This window comes from Vespa crabro, chromosome 17 (assembly GCF_910589235.1).
Source record: "Vespa crabro chromosome 17, iyVesCrab1.2, whole genome shotgun sequence".
NCBI classification, from domain to species: Eukaryota; Metazoa; Arthropoda; class Insecta; order Hymenoptera; family Vespidae; genus Vespa; species Vespa crabro.
The window spans coordinates 1780826-1799565 of record NC_060971.1 but is presented as its reverse complement, the minus strand read 5'-3'; the positions used below and the strand labels follow the sequence as shown (position 1 = coordinate 1799565).

At 28.8% G+C, this 18740-nt stretch overlaps 1 protein-coding gene across 13 annotated transcripts in view; it reads right to left on the bottom strand.

Annotated features, from left to right (window-relative positions):
* LOC124429981 (myelin regulatory factor-like protein) overlaps positions 1-18740 on the bottom strand; it is a 40772-nt gene that overhangs the window by 2077 nt on the left and 19955 nt on the right. The window contains exons 1-15 of one of the 13 annotated variants that reach the window (XM_046975934.1): positions 14621-14768; positions 7314-7407; positions 4466-4681; positions 4228-4319; positions 3799-4112; positions 3348-3623; positions 3047-3225; positions 2514-2730; positions 2132-2311; positions 1689-2018; positions 1294-1553; positions 828-1178; positions 583-754; positions 394-469; positions 152-264 (exon numbers count right to left, since the gene is read on the bottom strand). In XM_046975934.1, coding sequence (XP_046831890.1) covers positions 152-264; positions 394-469; positions 583-754; positions 828-1178; positions 1294-1553; positions 1689-2018; positions 2132-2311; positions 2514-2730; positions 3047-3225; positions 3348-3623; positions 3799-4112; positions 4228-4319; positions 4466-4681; positions 7314-7407; positions 14621-14753 — 3003 coding nt within the window. In that variant the 5' untranslated portion in view covers positions 14754-14768. Of the gene's footprint in view, positions 1-151; positions 265-393; positions 470-582; positions 755-827; positions 1179-1293; positions 1554-1688; positions 2019-2131; positions 2312-2513; positions 2731-3046; positions 3226-3347; positions 3624-3798; positions 4113-4227; positions 4320-4465; positions 4682-7313; positions 7408-14620; positions 14769-18740 lie in introns of those variants that run through there. The other 12 variants (XM_046975943.1, XM_046975935.1, XM_046975944.1 and 9 more) reach the window with 12 other exon arrangements.

Here is an 18740-nt window from a genome sequence, read left to right as displayed (position 1 = left end):
ATATATATTTATTATTGTTAAACTTTATATCTACTTATATTATTAATTTTTATACTAATTATATTTAAATATGTCAGTGAGACTCATGGAAAAAAAAAACGTATTATAGAAAACAAAATAAAAAAATATTGTTCTATATATAATGAGCTACCTCTTTTACGAGAGTTTGTGTGCTAGGATCAGATGGATTAATGCCATTTTGAAAACCTTTGCTTACTTTACGCTTCTCTTCATGAATATTTAAAGGTTGCTCCAGATGATCTGCTGAAAAAAATCAAATAATAAATATATTACATATATATATATATATATAAAATTAAAAAAAAAATAAGAGAAATTATTAAAAATCTGTATTTTTTTGCAAAATATTATATATCATATGATTAAACTTACAAATAGATTTTTTCTCTGGTGGATGATCTGGTTGTGGATCTTCCAATTGATGAATTTCAGCAGAGCAACAATAAATCTATATATGAAATATATATATATATATATGAAATGCATTTTGTAGCAACATATATTTTTGTAATTTTACATAAACACATGCAATTAAATATTATTTATAACGTTAATACCTACCTGACATGGACTTTCGAGTTCACTAAAATGTGCAGGACAATCAATTGGTCTTCCTAAAGGAATCGGATCCTTGTTTGATATTGCATCAACGTCTGTTCCTTGATCATTTTCGTCTACATTACTAGGAATGGCACCTGCACCGTTTTTACTCAACCAATTCCCAGGAAATTCGCTATAATTATTATTTCTCTTATTAAAGATCAATTCTATTTATATATATATTAAACATATACAATTTAACATACTTATTTTTATCGAGCTTTGGTTGTGGTCCCGAATGATTTATCGGATACCACGAAGTTATTTCTTGCGAATATAATTGTTGTTTCGTGTTAGGCGTTTGTGTTGTTAATGAATTACTTTTTAAGGATAATCCACCGTCTAAACCTCTCGTATACGGACCGTGTTTTGTATATAAAGAAGATATTGTACTATGTAATAAAGAATTCAATCTAGGATCGTATGTTGGAGTTGTTGATAACATTGCTGGATGAACAGGTTTCACAGCCAGCATATCTTTACTTGCCATTGTAGACCATTCGAGGCTACTACGTTTCTGATATTCCAAAAAATATAATGTTGCCATTGCAACGAGACTAAAAAATACGTAATAATCATAAGTTTGTATATTATTAAATGACTTGAAATATATATGCATGTATATATACATATATGTATAAAAAAAAAAAAAAAAGTAATAACAATAATTACCAAAATGCCATGATCAATATAAGTATAACGATAATAATTTGTATAAATTTATTACTGCATAAAAGTTCGTCCTCTCTTTCAATCCTTTTTGTTTTTCCAAGGATAGACGATTTGTTATTAGTAGGCGATGAGTATTTATTACTCGATATGCTAGATACCGTACTGACGGAACTTTTAAGACTGTCGCCTCTTTTTAATTTAGCAAGGCGTTTGTTTATTCTTTCTAGTTGATCTATTCTAGTTTCCAAACTATCTGTTACCTGTGCAAAATCAAATATATTTACATCAAATTATATTCTTTAAAAAATAAATCAAATAAAATGAAATATAATGTAAAAAAAAAAAAGAAAAAAAAAAAATAAATGTAAGAAAACGATGGAAATGTAAGGACATACTTTACAAAGTTCTTTCACGGCCCCTACATTTTCCATGAATATTCGTTCTTTATTAACGACCAAAAAATTTTCAATTCTTTGACCATTTGGAAGAACAATATCGCCGGCCGGAAGTACAGCTTCCGGTAAAATTTGTTGTACCTCTTGAGCTATAACACCGGTATCTTCTTGTGGTTTTATTCCCAAACCTGAATGTAAGGCAAATTCTGGAGCATATCGATATCTTACAACACGAAGCTGTTGTACATTTCTCAATTGTTCACGTGTATCCACTTCTTGAACATTTTGTTTAGCTCTTGCATCGCTTGGTTGAACTATATGACCAGTAACCTGTACGAATATATATATATATATATATATATATATATATATATATATATATATAATGTATAAGTATTTTACTATTATATTATTATATGCACAATGATCTATTGGAAAATTACCTTCATATTCCCATGAATTACAAGAGCCTCGTCCGGTCTATCCGTATTAATACCAACTCGGCCAGCATGATAAACGCTATCAGGTGCAGCACCTCTTTGCCATCCTCCTTCAGCTCCGACACCACTACCCTCAGATTCAAATTGCCCTGGATTACTTGCCTGTACAAAATGTTGCTGGTTCTATAGAACGTTCTGTCCTTTAATATGTTATATTTATACAAAAAAAAAAAAAAAAAAAAAAAAAATAAAAAAAGAAAAAAGAAAACAAAAGTAATAACAATAGTAATAATGAAAGAAAGAAAAAAGGAAAGAAAAAGTAAATAATGGAAAAGATATATAAATAAAATCAATAATGATTTTTATTAATAATAATGAATCTTACCCTAACGATTATTCTTTCCGATGCATGTGCAACGACTTGATAACTGGCTTGGTCTGCTGTATGAGCATGAAGACCAACAACCAAATGAAAATATCTTTGATCTGGATTTGGTTTTCCTTTTTTACGCATATTATTACTCGTTGTTTCACTAAAATGTAAGCGGCCGACTGTTACTTTCGTAACACGTTCGCCGCCTAAATCCACCCTGGAAACAACGCTATTTTAGTGTAATATAGAAAAATGCAATTTATAAGAAAAAACACGTTACATTAAATGTACGAGAACGTGCATCCAAGTCGTTAAATTTTTTCTTTTCTTTTTTCCTTTTTTTTTTTTTTGAAAAAAATTTTTCGTAAAAAATATTTACCTACATATATATAGAGGCATGATTACGCCTGTAAAAACAAGACCAGTGGTTTCTACTTTTTGATCTGACTACTATAATTCTTAAGATAAAAATTAAAATACCTTAATACTTGAACGCACATCTCGTATTATTTCGTAATTGATTTAATTTAATTTATTATACTCACGTAACAGGATGAAAGGGTTTCTTACTTCTGTCGCTTTGACTTTGTTCTACTCTGATAGTTTGCGTCGGCGATTCGACTTTAACACCATAAAAATGTAATTGAAAGCTATTTATCTTCTTCAATCCTTCACCAGTTCGTACGAATACAGCTTCGCCTTGTAATTGTGCATGGCAAGTGATCTAAAACGAATAATAAAAGAAACGATCAACATTGAACAGAATCAATGAACATATATATATATATATATATATATATGTATATAAATGTATTTAACATGTATTTAAATATTCGATATTCATACCTGAAAATGATTCTTCTTTTGGCAAACAAAAGCATCGTCAGAATTACTAAAATTAAATCCTTTATCCGCATCGACTCTGTAATGCGGTACAGGAAGTTCTTTAAGATTATGATCACAAAGTACGTGCCAAGAAGTTTGTTGAAAGGGATGAAATCGTATGCATTGATAACTTGGATCAATGTAATTACTGTCAGCAACTTCGTCACCATCGAGAACAGCACTGCTACTGCTGCAACTATGTTCCACCGTACCAAGTTCCGGCTCCTTATGCAAAGACCATACGAAGAGTGCAAAATGTAATTGAAAAGGAATATTCATTGAATGAATATAAAAATAAATTAAAAAAAAAAAAAAAAAAAAGAAAAAAAAAAGAAAAAAAAGTGGAAACAGAAAGACACGCGTGCACGCACATAGGAACGCACACACAGTATACTATGAGATAGGAATTTACCTGTTTGACATGAACAAGCCCATCCTGACTAAGTTTTCTCTTTTTAGGTGCTGACTGAAGAGACGAGTATAACGTGTTAATACCATCGTTACCATGTTCGTGCGACAACGGTACTAAGGTTGGTGCTATTTGTTGTTGAGTCGATAAATTCGTCGTTCCTGATGTAAGATGAGGAGTTAAGACCGGATGTGTCAACAATAAGGGGTCAGTAGATGTGGCCAATGTTCTTGGTGAGGATGGTAACAAATTGCCTGGATAATTGGATGTATTACCTTGGTGATGTAAAAGTATTTCTTGTAAGGCCGCCTTTTGATCTGAAATACGATAAACTTTTATATAAAAATATCTCTTAATAATAACAATAATAATTATTAATATAATTGTAATAATTAAATAAAAAAACAAAAAGTTTATAGATAAGAATCTTACGTGGCGAGTGAACGTGTTGGGGATCATGGTGTCCAGGCGGAGAATATGGTGGCTCGCTTCCACTGTCCGGTGGACTTTCTGGCAACGGATGTCTAGCGTATATCATAATTAAAAAAAAAAGAAAAAAAAAGAAAGAAAAAAAAAGAGAAAAGAAAAAGAAAAAAAGAACAACGATATATTAATTAAGAAAATATATATGGTGATGCATTGAAGATAATCAAAGTTCCTGCGGACTTACGGATGAACGTACGATTGTGGATCTTTGTAGGCGGTACCGGTTGGGACGGTGGTAGTGGTGGTACCAGAAGAACATGCGTTCGACACAGCATGATTGTGAGCGATCGGTGAAGGTAAACGTTGTGGTGTTTGCTGACTACCCGTTGCTTCAACTCGATCGCCATGACTCGTCGTTCCACTCCCGTTTTCTTCTGCCGCGAGAGTGTCCGCGAAATATCTGTATATAATAAACAACAACAACAAGTCGGTATTATTTTTATTATTTCTTAGATAAACAAAACATAGTAAATTAGTAGTAAAATATCTAAATATAATAATTTAATAATATTTGAATATAATAATTTTTATTATTTTTTTTAGATAAACAGAAAATGGTATACTACTAGTATACTACTATATATACACAAATACACACACACATACACACATACACACAGAGATAAAATGGATGTATTTTTAACATCCATTATTATTCTCTATTCTTGACTTTTCTAGACTTTTTAAAAAATCTACTTTACATGATAATGTAATTAGAGAGTCTACTTAAAACGAAAGGAATAATTTATCCTACGGTTTTCATAAATTAAATGCAATATGTATACACGTTCGTATATGTATGTGAACGGTGCAATGGGCATGCAGAATTTATAAAACACAAGATATCGTTATCGTTTGCCTCATTAAAAGACGAAATACCGGTTGACGTTCAATCGAAGCTCACGATTTGGGGTCTTTTTTTTTCTTTTTTTCTTATTCTTTTTTCTTTTTGATTTGTAAATATAAAACACGTACATTTTAAAACTTACTTCGTATTCAATTTTATTCTTATTAAAGTCATAATATTTTTCTTTTTTATTTTTACTTATTTTATATAGTTCACTTAGTACTATTCATATTCCTTGAAATAAAATCTTAAAATTTTTTTTTACATTTTATTGCACTTGGATTAAAGGCGTCTATTTATTGTAACGATTTACTAATTCATATACGAACTATTTCTTTTTTTTTTTTTTTTTTTAAATACTACAAATATAGTTTGATTGATCGTACATTGATTAGAATCCGTTAAATTCCGTTGCATTTTATTTACACTTGCATTAAAGATCCATACGACTATATCGATATTGCTAATTTTATTAGAGTCGTTTTCTTTGTTTTTTCTTTTTTTTTCTGTTTTTTTTTTTTTCTCTAAATATTTTCGTAGAATATATTCGAAAGTAACATTATATATTGTGTCGGACGTAACAGACATTGTTGGAAGCTTTTATAATGTTAGAAGCACACAACACATATAGTGGATTACCAAGCCTAACTCAGCATGCAGTGATTCCATCAATTCCATCCAGTCTGTCACTGTCATTATATCATTACACTTCTCTGCGATCGTTACTACACGATATCTGTCTGCTCGATATAAATGTATCTGTCTGTAGAAGAGTTTATATGTTAACAAACGAGCCACAATCCGCGCAATGCTTTCTATCTTTATCTGTAGTATGCGAATTCGAATTTATTTCGATGAAAGCGCATTTATGTGACAAGAAATACTCAGGGAAAGAAAGAAAGAAAAAGAAAAAAAAAATAATAAATTAATAAATCAATCAAAAGAAAGGAAAGAAAAGAAAAATTTTGATCTTTCATAGATCTTCGGATGTCCCTTCGATCATCCTGGATCTACTTGCTTTAAAATTAAAAATTTGATGATAAATTGTGGCACGTGCATTATATATATATATATAACATATATATATATATATATATATATATATATGTATATGTATATATATATATGTATATATATATATATATAATCGTATGGATCGTGTCGAGACCGTTCAATTTAGAGATTTAACGTGATACGCGTATGTCGACGACAGGAAACGCGTGCTCGTCTCTTCGAATAATGAGAGAATATTGTATTTGAATTTTTCATCATTGAGTGATATCAATTACTATTGACAATTGTTGCCGTTGACATATCTTTCTCTTTTCATTCCCTCCTTTCTCTTTTTCTTTTTCTCTTTTTTTTTTGTTTTTTCTTTTTGTTTTTTATTAATCAACATTTTTAGTGTACTACTTTCTTTCTTTCTCTTTCATTTTTAATTTACACGCTAATCGCAAAAGGAACAGGACAAATTGTAATATCATATGAAAATTATTATTTTTTTTTTTTTTTTTTCTTTAAATATATTACAATTCTCTTCGTTATATTATAAATTCGATATTACACAAGTACATTTTATTGTATTATTATAAATTTTTAATGTGTTTATAAATTTTTTATCCTTAGAAAGGTATCGACATCGTTTAAAGTGAATAATGCAATTAGAAAAAATAGAAAATAATAATAAAACAAGAAAAAAAAAAGGAAAAGAAAGAAAAACAATCGCGAACCTTTTCAAATGGCCCTCTTATAAAACATATGTATTTATGTACGTGTGTGTATGTATATATATATATATATATATATATATATATATATATATATATGTATTTCGAGACAAAACACAATAGCCTTGCTCTCGTCGAGTTGCAACGCACATTGTACACGTGCTCGTACACGCGGGACGTAGGCGTTAACGATGGCTTCCCACCGAAGTTAAATTCACTCGTTAATCTGAGAGATGGTATTAAGAGGAGCCTTTATAAAATCAGTTGCTTCTTTAAAAAAGAAAAAAAAAAGATAAAAAAAAAGGAAAGAAAAAAAGAAAAACAATCATTTACTTACGCACAAGCACACGCACAGTCATGCACGGACATCGAATTTCTTTCGAAATATAAAAATCAAACGTTTACGAAATCCAATATAAAACAAAACAAAACAAAAAAAAAAATAAGAAAGAACTCACGTTGCTGGTTGTTCGCTGTCGCTGTTAATGAAATCCTCCAACTGCGAAAAGTCAAAGGCTTCGTTGTCAATTCCTCCAACGAAGTCGCCTCGACCTAAAAAAAGAGCAAAAAGACAAAAAAAAAAGTAGAAACAACAAATAAAAAATTCTTACTTTGTATTAGACAATATATTTTGGAAGAATTGCAGGTCGTGTGTTTTTTTTTACGTTTATGAAAAATTTTTTTACTCTCGTCGTTGTCCCTTAATCCCTTAAAAATCGTATTAAATTTATGAACAATATTATTAACGAGATTTATTTATCTTTATCAAGCTAACTTATAACTTATAATAACATTTGATTCGTGGTTGCGACAATGGGATATACGAAAGATTGACTTTCTATTACAAAAAAAAAAGAAAAAAAAAGAAAATTTTTTGTCAGCAAAAATACCGCACTATTCCTTTTCTCGCATTATTATTTTAGACATTCGTTTTTATTTAGTTTTTATTTTGTTTTTCTTCTTGACGAATTAAAAAAAAACAAAGCAATTTATAATGGAAAAAAAATCGAAGTGAAGTACAATAGCGATATAATAAAATCTATATTCATAATTTTATGATACTTAATTCATAATTAAAAGATAATAATAGAATTTTACAAGAATGAGAATGCAGTTACATGATAAGAATAATATTCGTATTAACGAGAAAATGCAAGACAGGAGATATATGTATCTTTTTAAAAGTCTTACTTTTTTTTTTTTTTTAACAACAATCGATCGATTACGTTATTGATTGATTTTCGACAACATAATCGAGAAAGCGTCGAATATATGTAAAATCATGTTCTCTATCGTTTTGATAATTCGTTCGAGACTAAACAGATTCTAGAGAAATATATAGTTATTCAGTCTTGATGTAAGAAACAAAACGAGAAAGTAGAAAAAGAGAGAAAGACAGAGAGAGAGAGAGAGAGAGAGAGAGAGAGAGAGAGAGAAAGAGAGATTTATTGGTTCGAAGAGAAGTGATTTCTCGGGCTATTGAGTTTCGAAGACGATATCATGCTCGAGTGAACAGTATAGTGTTGATACTTGCGGAATACTGATTTTCTTTCGACGATAAATTCAGAGTAAAGTTTTAAGGAATTTCAGATTCAGTAATACACTTCAGAACGTGCCAAATGTTCTTAGGTGATTTTTTCTTTCTTTTTTTTTTTTGGTAAATCGATCAGACATTTTCGAAACGATTTCATGCTTCGTGGTTTAAGGCTCGTGATTTTACGAGCTATGTCTGTGCGCACGCTCGTAATGATTTAATAATTTCAAAAGGAAAAAAAAAGAAAAAAAAAAAGAAGAGTCTAAAAAGTTTGAAAACAAAAATAGTCCATTTTTATAATGGCCTGAAAACTTTACCCCTTTCCTCCCTATTCCTTCCTTTATTATATTATAATATAAAAAATATATATATATATATCAACGTAAATATTGACTATTTTATTTCTATGATACTTCATTGTTATCTCTCTCTCTCTCTCTCTCTCTCTCTCTCTCTCTCTCTCTCTCTCTCTCTCTCTCTCTCTCTCTCTCTCTACTTCTATCTCTCTTTCTTTTCTCCCATTCTTTTTTTCTTTCTTTGACATCTAACAAAGAGATCGAGATGCATGTACATATATATATATATATATATATATAAATATAAATAAAATGACACACATATCTTGGATATTCTTAAAAGCATTTAATACTCCAACTCAAGTGTCATAACTCGATGCTTCCGGTCTCAGTCATATATAGTTATATAGGATTAACCAAACGTAAAGGCGCCTTTAAGACTCCGTTAGAATCATCATCTTTTATAACAAGCATTATGTACATATACATACACATACACACACACATACACATATATATATATATATATATATACATATATGTATTACTACTATCGATACATGCTAACGTTATCGTTTCTAATCGAATAAAGAAAAACGTCATCACACGTTCCAATGACATTTGTAAGCTTGTAAACATCAACATTTTACATTTAATCGATGCGAATAAACATTAACTTAGTTGGCAATTGAAAGAACCAATTGTGAACGCGAGAATGAATATAAGACAGGCGTATCTCTCTTATATTATAAAAAGATTTCAATTGAAGAAATTTGTTCTTTGAAAAAACAATTAGAAAAAAAAAGAAGATGATTGATCGGAAAAAAAAAGTAAATAAAAGGAATCGATTAAATGAGGATATTAAATATTAAATAGGATATTACGAAAGTTCTTGGATGATTTCAAAGAAAAAAAAGAAAAAAAAAAAGGAAAAAAAAAGAAAGAAAGAAAGAAATCAAGTATTCTTTTCAAGCACTATATTCCTTCAAGTGCTATCACTTTTTTGGAGTCTTGCAAGAATAACTTGTAATTTTACGATCTACGTAAAGAAAGAAACAAAACAAAACAAAACAAAAGAAAAAAAAAAGAAAAGAAAAAAACTAGCCTAGGAAAAAGAAAAGAAAACAAAAAGAAAAAAATAAGAAAGAAATTATCCGTTCGAAGGGACTTAAATCTCGTTAATGTTACTTTTTATCGATTCATTTCGTTTTATCATACATAAATATTGTATATACATAAATGATTGGATCAAAAGTTTCTGATCTTTTAGTTGTGCAATCTAATAAGATATCTAATTAACTTTTTCAATCGGCAAGGTATCGTTAGCCAACTTAAGAACTTCCGATCAAGCCTATAGTTAAAACACGATACTAATGTTATTTTTCTAAGGAATCGTTTGTATCTCTCTCTCTCTCTCTCTCTCTCTCTCTCTCTCTCTCTCTCTCTCTCCCTCTCTTTTACTCTTTCTAACTCTTTCTATAATCGGATAATTGGTCCATCAATGTTAAACGTATCTTTTTACATTGCGTTTACGTGAGAAAGAAAAGAAAAAAAAAAAAGAAAAAAAGAAAAAGCAAATTGAATTCTATCGAACGACTATAAGTGAAAAGATTTACTTATCGAATATCCTGTTTTACGAGTTACAACTACAAAGACATTCGAGCTAACACGTTATCGTTTATTTTCTACTAGCTCACGTGAAAATAAAATTTTCCAATATGTAAACACATGGTTTCTCATGTCTTCTCGTTTAATCTTATCCTCTATGTCAATCTATACTTTGCCGGAAAATCCCGGACATTCGTAGAAGGTGAAGAAAAAAATATGCATATATATATATATATATATATATATATATATAATAGTGTGTGGGTGTATATATATATACATATATATATCCAAAGCCCACGTGATTACATATACCTATTCGATATAATGCATTTGTAATCATTATTGCTGTATAATGAATGATTGTTTTTTTTAAAGTTTTCGATTAATATAAGACTCTTTCATAGTCTTTAGAAATTACTAATAAGGAAATTGTATATATATATATATATATTTACCATAAGAATGAAATTTATGCATTAAAAAAAAAGAGGAAAAAAAACAGTGGAAAAAAATAAAATAATAAAAGTTGAATATTTTTCAAGTGGCCTTTGAGGCAATACTGAGAATCTATTTACGATTGGTATTGGTGTAACATATGATTATTCTTTCAATAGTTCAGTTGAGTGTTTTTTATAGTCTTTAGACATTACGAATACGGAAGTTATGTATATACATACTTATGTATACAATATTTAACACTGAAGCTATGAAACGAATTTTTAGAGATTCCCATTTTTTTTTCTTTCTCTTTTTTTTTTTTATGATTACCGAAAGCACAATTATTAGAGTGATGTCAATTCTAAGCGATGTCTTTCTTTACTTATTAATTATTGTAAAAATTAAATGATATAATGCATTTTCTTTCGAGTATTCGTCAAATTAACAGATATATTAGAAACAGTGTTCGATAGTTCTAGCGTTAATAATATCTAAACTTTACTTAGACATTTGTAGAATTTTGTAAAATTTTTTATTCCGTTCTTTTCTCTCTCTCTCTCTCTTTTTTTTTTTCTTTTTTAATCACTTCTCTCAGCATTGCACGTTTGCAAGATAATAAGGTAAGAGATGAAATTTAAAGGGTGAGTCGTTGCAAAGGTTGGGCCGTTGCCAACCAAGTTACCGGTAAAGTATCGACCAAACACTATTCTAGCTTGATGCTTCGAATATGCTTTGAATCTGAATATCTTACATTTCGATATATATATATATATATATATATATATATATATATATATATACATGTCTATATACATATACCTAAAACATACATATTTTCATAAACATATATCAGTATATTTTTATATAACATTTTTTTATTTAAATATAATAAATATCTTTAGATATCTACCTGTATAATATCTAGAACATATGTGTGTTCATAAACAGGTATTGGATTTTTGTAAAAAATTTATTTATTTATTTTTTTTTTTAATTGAAATATAATATTCAAATTTTATCTCGAATAATGCGCTTGTTTTGAAGAAAAAAAAAAATATTAAAGATTGCAAATGCATGCATTGCAATCTCTCTCTCTCTCTCTCTCTCTCTCTCTCTCTCTCTCTCTGTCTTTCTCTCTCTCTCGCAGTCCAAATATATAGTGGAGTTCTTCTATATAACAATAACTTCATATCTCTTTCTTTTTCTCTCCTTTTTCTCTCTCTCTCTCTCTCTTTCTCTATAATTTGTAAAATGTGAATGTAAGATATATGTAGATCTTTCTTAAAACTTTCCCACACGTAGAGTAAAGTCAAGGAAGGTAATATTTTCCACGGTGTACGCGTGTCTTTGACGATGAGTTTCACCGAGTTTCTGTCTTTTTGCGTAATAATATGACGTAGTCATTAAGAACAAAGCCAAAAGGAAGTTGTTAACGAGCTGACGAAAAAAAAAAGAGAGAGGAAGAAGGAGAGAGAGAGAGAGAGAGAGAGAGAGAGAGAGAGAGGGGGAAAAAGTTTGAAAGATCGTTCATTAAATCAAATGACTAATTATATATTATTTCATGAGTGATATATTTTTCTTTTTTAAACTATTGTTTGTTTTCTCTTTTCTTCTTTTTTTCCTTTTCAGTCTTTTCTTTTTTTTTTTATTTATTATTTTGTTTTTCTTTTTTTTTTATTTTTTTAAAGCGCAGAACACTCGGAATCGTTCTTCATCGAGATCGAAATAATTTTTGTATAATTAAATACTACATTATCTTTGTAACAAGATATAATAATCGATCGATTAACGATATAACTATAGTTTGTTCTGATACGAATTGAACGATATCGATTAACTCGACCTCTTGCGACTTTATTCGAGTTCAAACTACTCGACTCATACAAATTGGTTCGATCCATCAAAATAATTTTTCTAACATGTTCGAGTTTAATCGTATGCCCGATAAACTTACAATTAGAAAATGAATGACCGATGAGAGAGAAAGAGAGAGTTAAAGTGTTTCAAGTTAAAATAAAGCGTATCGCGGAAATAATTGATAAATTATAGTTGACATAAACGTGTCATATTATTTATTATATAGAGGTACTACGAGTATCTAATATAAAAACGTTAAATTCAGAAATTTATAGAAAATAACTTGTTGACTTTCACTTGAGAGGATCGATCTTATTATAGTTATGTTGTTGCTTTTTTTCTTTCTTTCTTTCTTTCTTTCTTTTTTTGTTTTTTATTCTATATAAAGCGTGAAAATGATCGAAATTTCAATTCTCGAGAGTATCGGTGCATCCAATCGTAAAGGAAACAATCGTTAAGAATAATAAGCTTATGGCTTCGGCCGATAGAATACCAAACGATGGGCGAAAAAAGAAGTTACATAGACAGAAGTTACATAGATAGATATATATATATATATATATATATACATATAATACTTCCTTCGTCTACTTTCACCTGTAAAGCAAATAGAATAGAAATGAATTACATATATATATATATATATATATATATATATATATATAATGTGTATGTATGTATATATAGATAAGAATAATCTAAGGAGTCCTTCGAGAAAATTGACTCGCTTTCGTTCAATATTCGAGGGAACGTTCTTTCTAAAACGATTGTAACTTAAGATATGATCGATTCTGTGATTAATTATCTTCTGATATCGTCTACATTTTTATTACGGATTTATTATGTTTATCGATCGTTTTGCAGTAGCAACGAGATCGATAAAATGTTTCTTTTGACCTTGGAAAATATCGGATTTATGTACAAAAGTTTGGTCTATTTTGTTTTTAAAGAATTGTCTTTATATATATATATATATATATATATATATATATATATATGTATATATATATATTTTTTTTTTATTGTCGATTATTTGATTTCCTAAAATTTTTCTTTTTATTTAGAAATATTTAAATATTATGTTTAAATTAATATTAAATAAATATTAATATTTGTTGATATTTATCTAGTAAATGTATAAAACTTTTTAATCAATTTTTTTAATAGTTTTTATTACACAAAAGAGTTTTGTTTATTTTATTTAAACAATCTTTTTTTAATATATATATATATACATATATATTTAATAAATATTAATATTTATTTAGTAAATGTGAAATGGAAATTTTCGATAGATCTAACAGTATCTTGTATACAAAAATATAAAATAAAAATTAATGTTAGGAAATATTGAAATATTTGAAAGGTAAATTATGCGGAACATGCATCGGGAGGGGGTGTAGTATCATAGTATTTCAAACCGGAAGAGAAGGGCAACTTAAACGGAGGAAGTTAATCGTGTATAGAACAGAGAGTGTCTATCTAATTCGATCGCAAGACTCGAAAAAACAGGGGCCACGCCACATGCAGCTGTCCAATACATTTTTGCTTCTTATTACGAGCTAAACGATTAGGGGTGTTCAAGGTTCATGCTACTGCATTTTTTCTTTCCTTCTTTTTTTTTTCTTTTCTTTTTTCTCCACGGTAATTAGCCTACTCTATCGTAGAGGGGGACGGAATGGAGTACTGCCTTCGTCGCCTAACGTCAGGTGTTAAAACCGGCATCACGCAACACTAAACATATAATTTGAATGACAATTCGATATTCAAGATGATCAATCGTCAATACTGTTATTAAAATCTGTCAACAATTTCGTATTTATTTCATTTCGTATAGATCATTCGTAATGATAATTACTTTATTAACTAAATTAAATAGAAATTATATTACTGATAATGATAATCTTATAATTCAATTTGATAAGGACATTTATATTATTGATTTATATCGATGTTTATTTTCTTTCTCTCTTTTTTTTGTTTTTCTTCATTTCCTTATAAAATTAAAAAAAGGATTTTTAATATTTACCAGTAACGTTGAGTAATCTACGAGCCGAAACTTGATTCAAAACCACAGTATCATCGTGATGATCACTATTATGTCCTCGTCCCGTTTGTACAGGATCCGAGGATTGATGCTGTAACGCCCATGAAAATTCCATCCCGAGAATTTTATTTCACCCTTATCAAAAACTGATCACTAAAATGTCACTTGATCGCTACATAGTCACTTTTAACATTTACCCGTTGACGAAATATATTTATTATCAATGTTACGCCATTAGAATGTCATACTTTTTTTTCACACATACATATGAATCTTATCTTTTTGTCTTTTTTTTTTTTACACCGTTCGCAATTTTTGTCCTCTTTTGTAGATAAATAAAGCACTCGAGAGAAAGTCGAGAGGGGTTGGACCGGGGGAAAGTAATGAAAAAAAAAAAAAAACAAACAAACAAACAACTAATTTGTAAAAATTATTATATAATATAATAATTAATGAGAATGAATGTAGATAAAGAAAAAGTGTAGTTCCATGAAGAAACTATCGTATGAGAGTTATCCGTTATGATTCGTGGATAGCGGGTTGTTCGTGTCCCTCTAGCCTTCTGGTGGGGGAGTTGCAGCTTTCGAGGGGGTAGCTCCGATCCTCCATACTTGTGGAATATAGTGGGGGATTTGCCCTCCGCTTACAGGGCGGTGCTTAAAGCTCTAAGTCATGGAGGGTGGATTACGAACGACTCGACTTTGACTCTCTTCTTTTTCCATCGATGTGCATCGTGAATTGACATTTTCTTATAAGCCTATTCTATTTTCTTTTGCACTTTCTTTTTCTCCTTCCTTTACCCTTTTATAATTTGTTTTTTTCTCTTCATTCCCATATAAAAACAGTTCCGAGTAAACAATAATCTCGATAATTAAAGTCTATGAAAGGAAAGACTGATTTGTTTTTTATTTGTTTTTCTCCTCTTTTTTTATTTTACTTTTTTTTTTCTTTTCTTTTTTTCTTTTCTTTTTTTCGCTACGTATAAAAAAGTACAAGCACATTCGTACAAACCATCGAACGATATTATCAAGAGGTTTTTGGCTAATTATTATAATTTAACTATTTTTATATATATTTTTTCTCTCTTTTTCAAATTGTAAAATTAAAAAGATTCGAAAGTTTTGTTATACCACGTATATATGATGAATTGTTATGATCGATAAAAAGTAACGTAGTTAGAATTGGTAATAATAATTTAAGTTGTTTCAATCGTAAGGATTCGTAGTAAGAATGTCAAGAAATAAAGCATGCGACATCGATTACCAATTAGGCTTCTTTTTTGCAAATGGCCTGACATTTATACTTATCCATTAGTTCCCCGAGGGAAAATAAGTCGACGACACGAAATTCACGAATAAATTCAAAGCTTAGATATATCTAATTTGCTTATTAATCCCGGAACTCTGTGGTAGGGTTTGATTGACGCGAGAGAGGAAGACAATTCGTTCGTTCATTTTTATGTATTAACGTTGTGCGAATAATGCTTAAACAAAAGATAAATAGATAGATATAGATAGATTATTAACGTTACTATAATTTTCTCAATTCGCGTAAGAACACTTTTGTCATCGGCATAAAATAATTACTGCGAAAAATTTGCGAACTTTTTTTTTCGTATTATGACAATATTCCTTCTATGATCTCTATTTATCTCAAAACAAAAAAAATTTTACATTTATTTCATACTACAAAAAGCAAACCTAACCGAACCGTGTCAATCATTGTTTCGAGTTTATAACGATACCTATAATAATGATCTCTCAATTTAATGTTTATTTCTAATCTTCTTTTTCTAACAAAACGATAATACATCGACAATATCGACTCCTTGCAATATTTGAAATCCGGAAATAAGAGGATTTAAAAAAAAAAAAAAAAAGAGGAACAGAGAAAACAAATAAAAATTTATTGCGATAAATTTTAATCATTTTAAAAACGAACGAGTCTGAGTCGTTTGAAAAGAAAAAGAAAAGGAAAAAAAAAATTAGGGAAAAAAATATACCTAACATTCATTCACCATAAATAATATAGAAATGATTTGAAGAAGAGTATATAAAATAAAACTTGTGAAAGGAATGGGAGACCTACTTTCCGAAAGAAAATAATCATGGCTAAAATAAAATATCTTCAGAACTTTCCCGATAATTTCTTATTAAAATTATCTCTTCCGATCTATTTTCTCGATCATTTCTTCTTCTTTTTTTGTTTTTTATTTCTCTGTCTGTCTGTCTCTCCCTCTCTCTCTTTCTCTCTATCTATCTTTCTCTATCTAATTGTCATACCTACTTGGAACTTGTCACAATGTTATACGATATTCACTGATGTAACGTTAAGTTTTTTCTTTTCTTTTTTTCTTCTAATCATCATACCTAAACAAAATTTTGTTACAATCTTATCATTAATCATATTCACTATGATATTCACTAATGTTAGTTAGATTTTTTATTTTTCTGTTTTCTTTTTCATTTTTTTTTTTTTTTCTTTTCTATTAAACATTATACCTAAAGGCAAAACATACTACAATGTTATTTAGAATATTAAATCGTATGACTCTAATCAATGATATTGATTAAATATATGAAATACGAAATACGGAAATGATGTAACACGTGAAATTATCTAATGATATTATACGCAACACGGAAATAGAGAAAAAGGGAGAAAGAGAGAAAAAAAGAGACAGAGAGAGAGAGAGAGAGAAAGAGAAAGAGAGAGAGAGAGAGAAAGAGAAATAAACACGATGTGCTTTAACGGGTTTTGCCAATTATTCCATCAGAATTCTTTTAGCAACCACCTGCTGTCCGGCGGTCCGTCAGACCGTCGGACATACAAAACCAACCCCCGATACCGTTCGTCGCGTGCGTGTTCACGAGTGCGTGTAATCGTCACGCATTAAGTAACCGTGTGTTCTATCAAAACCCCCTCCCCCCTCTCTCTGCTTACATTATCGTCACACATGATGTACCATCAAATAAATTCCCAGTCACACATTTTTTCGAACGAAAAAATCATATAAAAAGAAAGGAAGAAAAAAGAAGAAGAAGAAGAAGAAAATAAATTTTTATGTCGAATAAATTATTTCATTTATTCGTGTATCTTCTTTTTTCTTTTTGTTTTTTTTTTGTTTTTTATTATTTCATAAAAAGAACAGAAATGAGGATATATTGATTAAATTTTTATGATGAAATTTTTCTTCGTATCTTTCTAAAAATTATATAAGTATGTGAAAATTATAAAATATTGTTTATATTTATATATATATTTAATTGTTAATTTTTAATATATAATTATTTATTTAATTATTATAATAAGTCTAAATATATAGTTAAATTTATAATATCATCATATTAATATATATATATATATATATTTTTTTTTTCTTTTTATAAAGAAGATATATAATACTTGCATACGGAGTCCACAAATTATGATAATAAACGGTGAGTAACCGTTGATCAAGCCTTGCATTATCCGTATATTCCGCAACTGCATTCACTGCATCGATCGTTGTATAGAACATAAAGAAAAGAGGGGGAAAAAAGGAAAAAGAAGAAAAAATGTTGTGCAATGCGTTCAACGTTGACATTCCTACATGCCAGATGAATGAATTCAATCAAACACGTTAATAACACGAGTTAAAATTTTATATCATATTTTCTTCTTCTTTTTCTTTTTTCTTCTTCTTCTTCTTCTTTGTCTTCTTTAAATACAATTACGTATAAGATTAAGTCAATTAATATAAATCAAATTATATGAATAAATTTGTTTTTCTTTTTCTTTTTAATACATTTCTATTAATCGATTGTTACTTATGTAATCATATTATATTGGTAAAAATGGATAAAAATTTTTTAGATGGACTGAAAGTTTCTAAGTGATTTTAAAAATCGATAACTCTCTCTTTAAGTTTGAATTTGAATTTTGGATTGACAGTCAGACTTGTAATTTTACAATATATCAAAAAAAAAAAAAAAAAAAAAAAAAAAGAAAGAAAAAAGAAAAGATTTAAACCAAACAGATCTTAAGAAAAAATTAATATTGATTTTGAAAATCATCTAAAAAGTTTTGGTCCACCTAAGAACTTTCGATCCACCCTGTACAT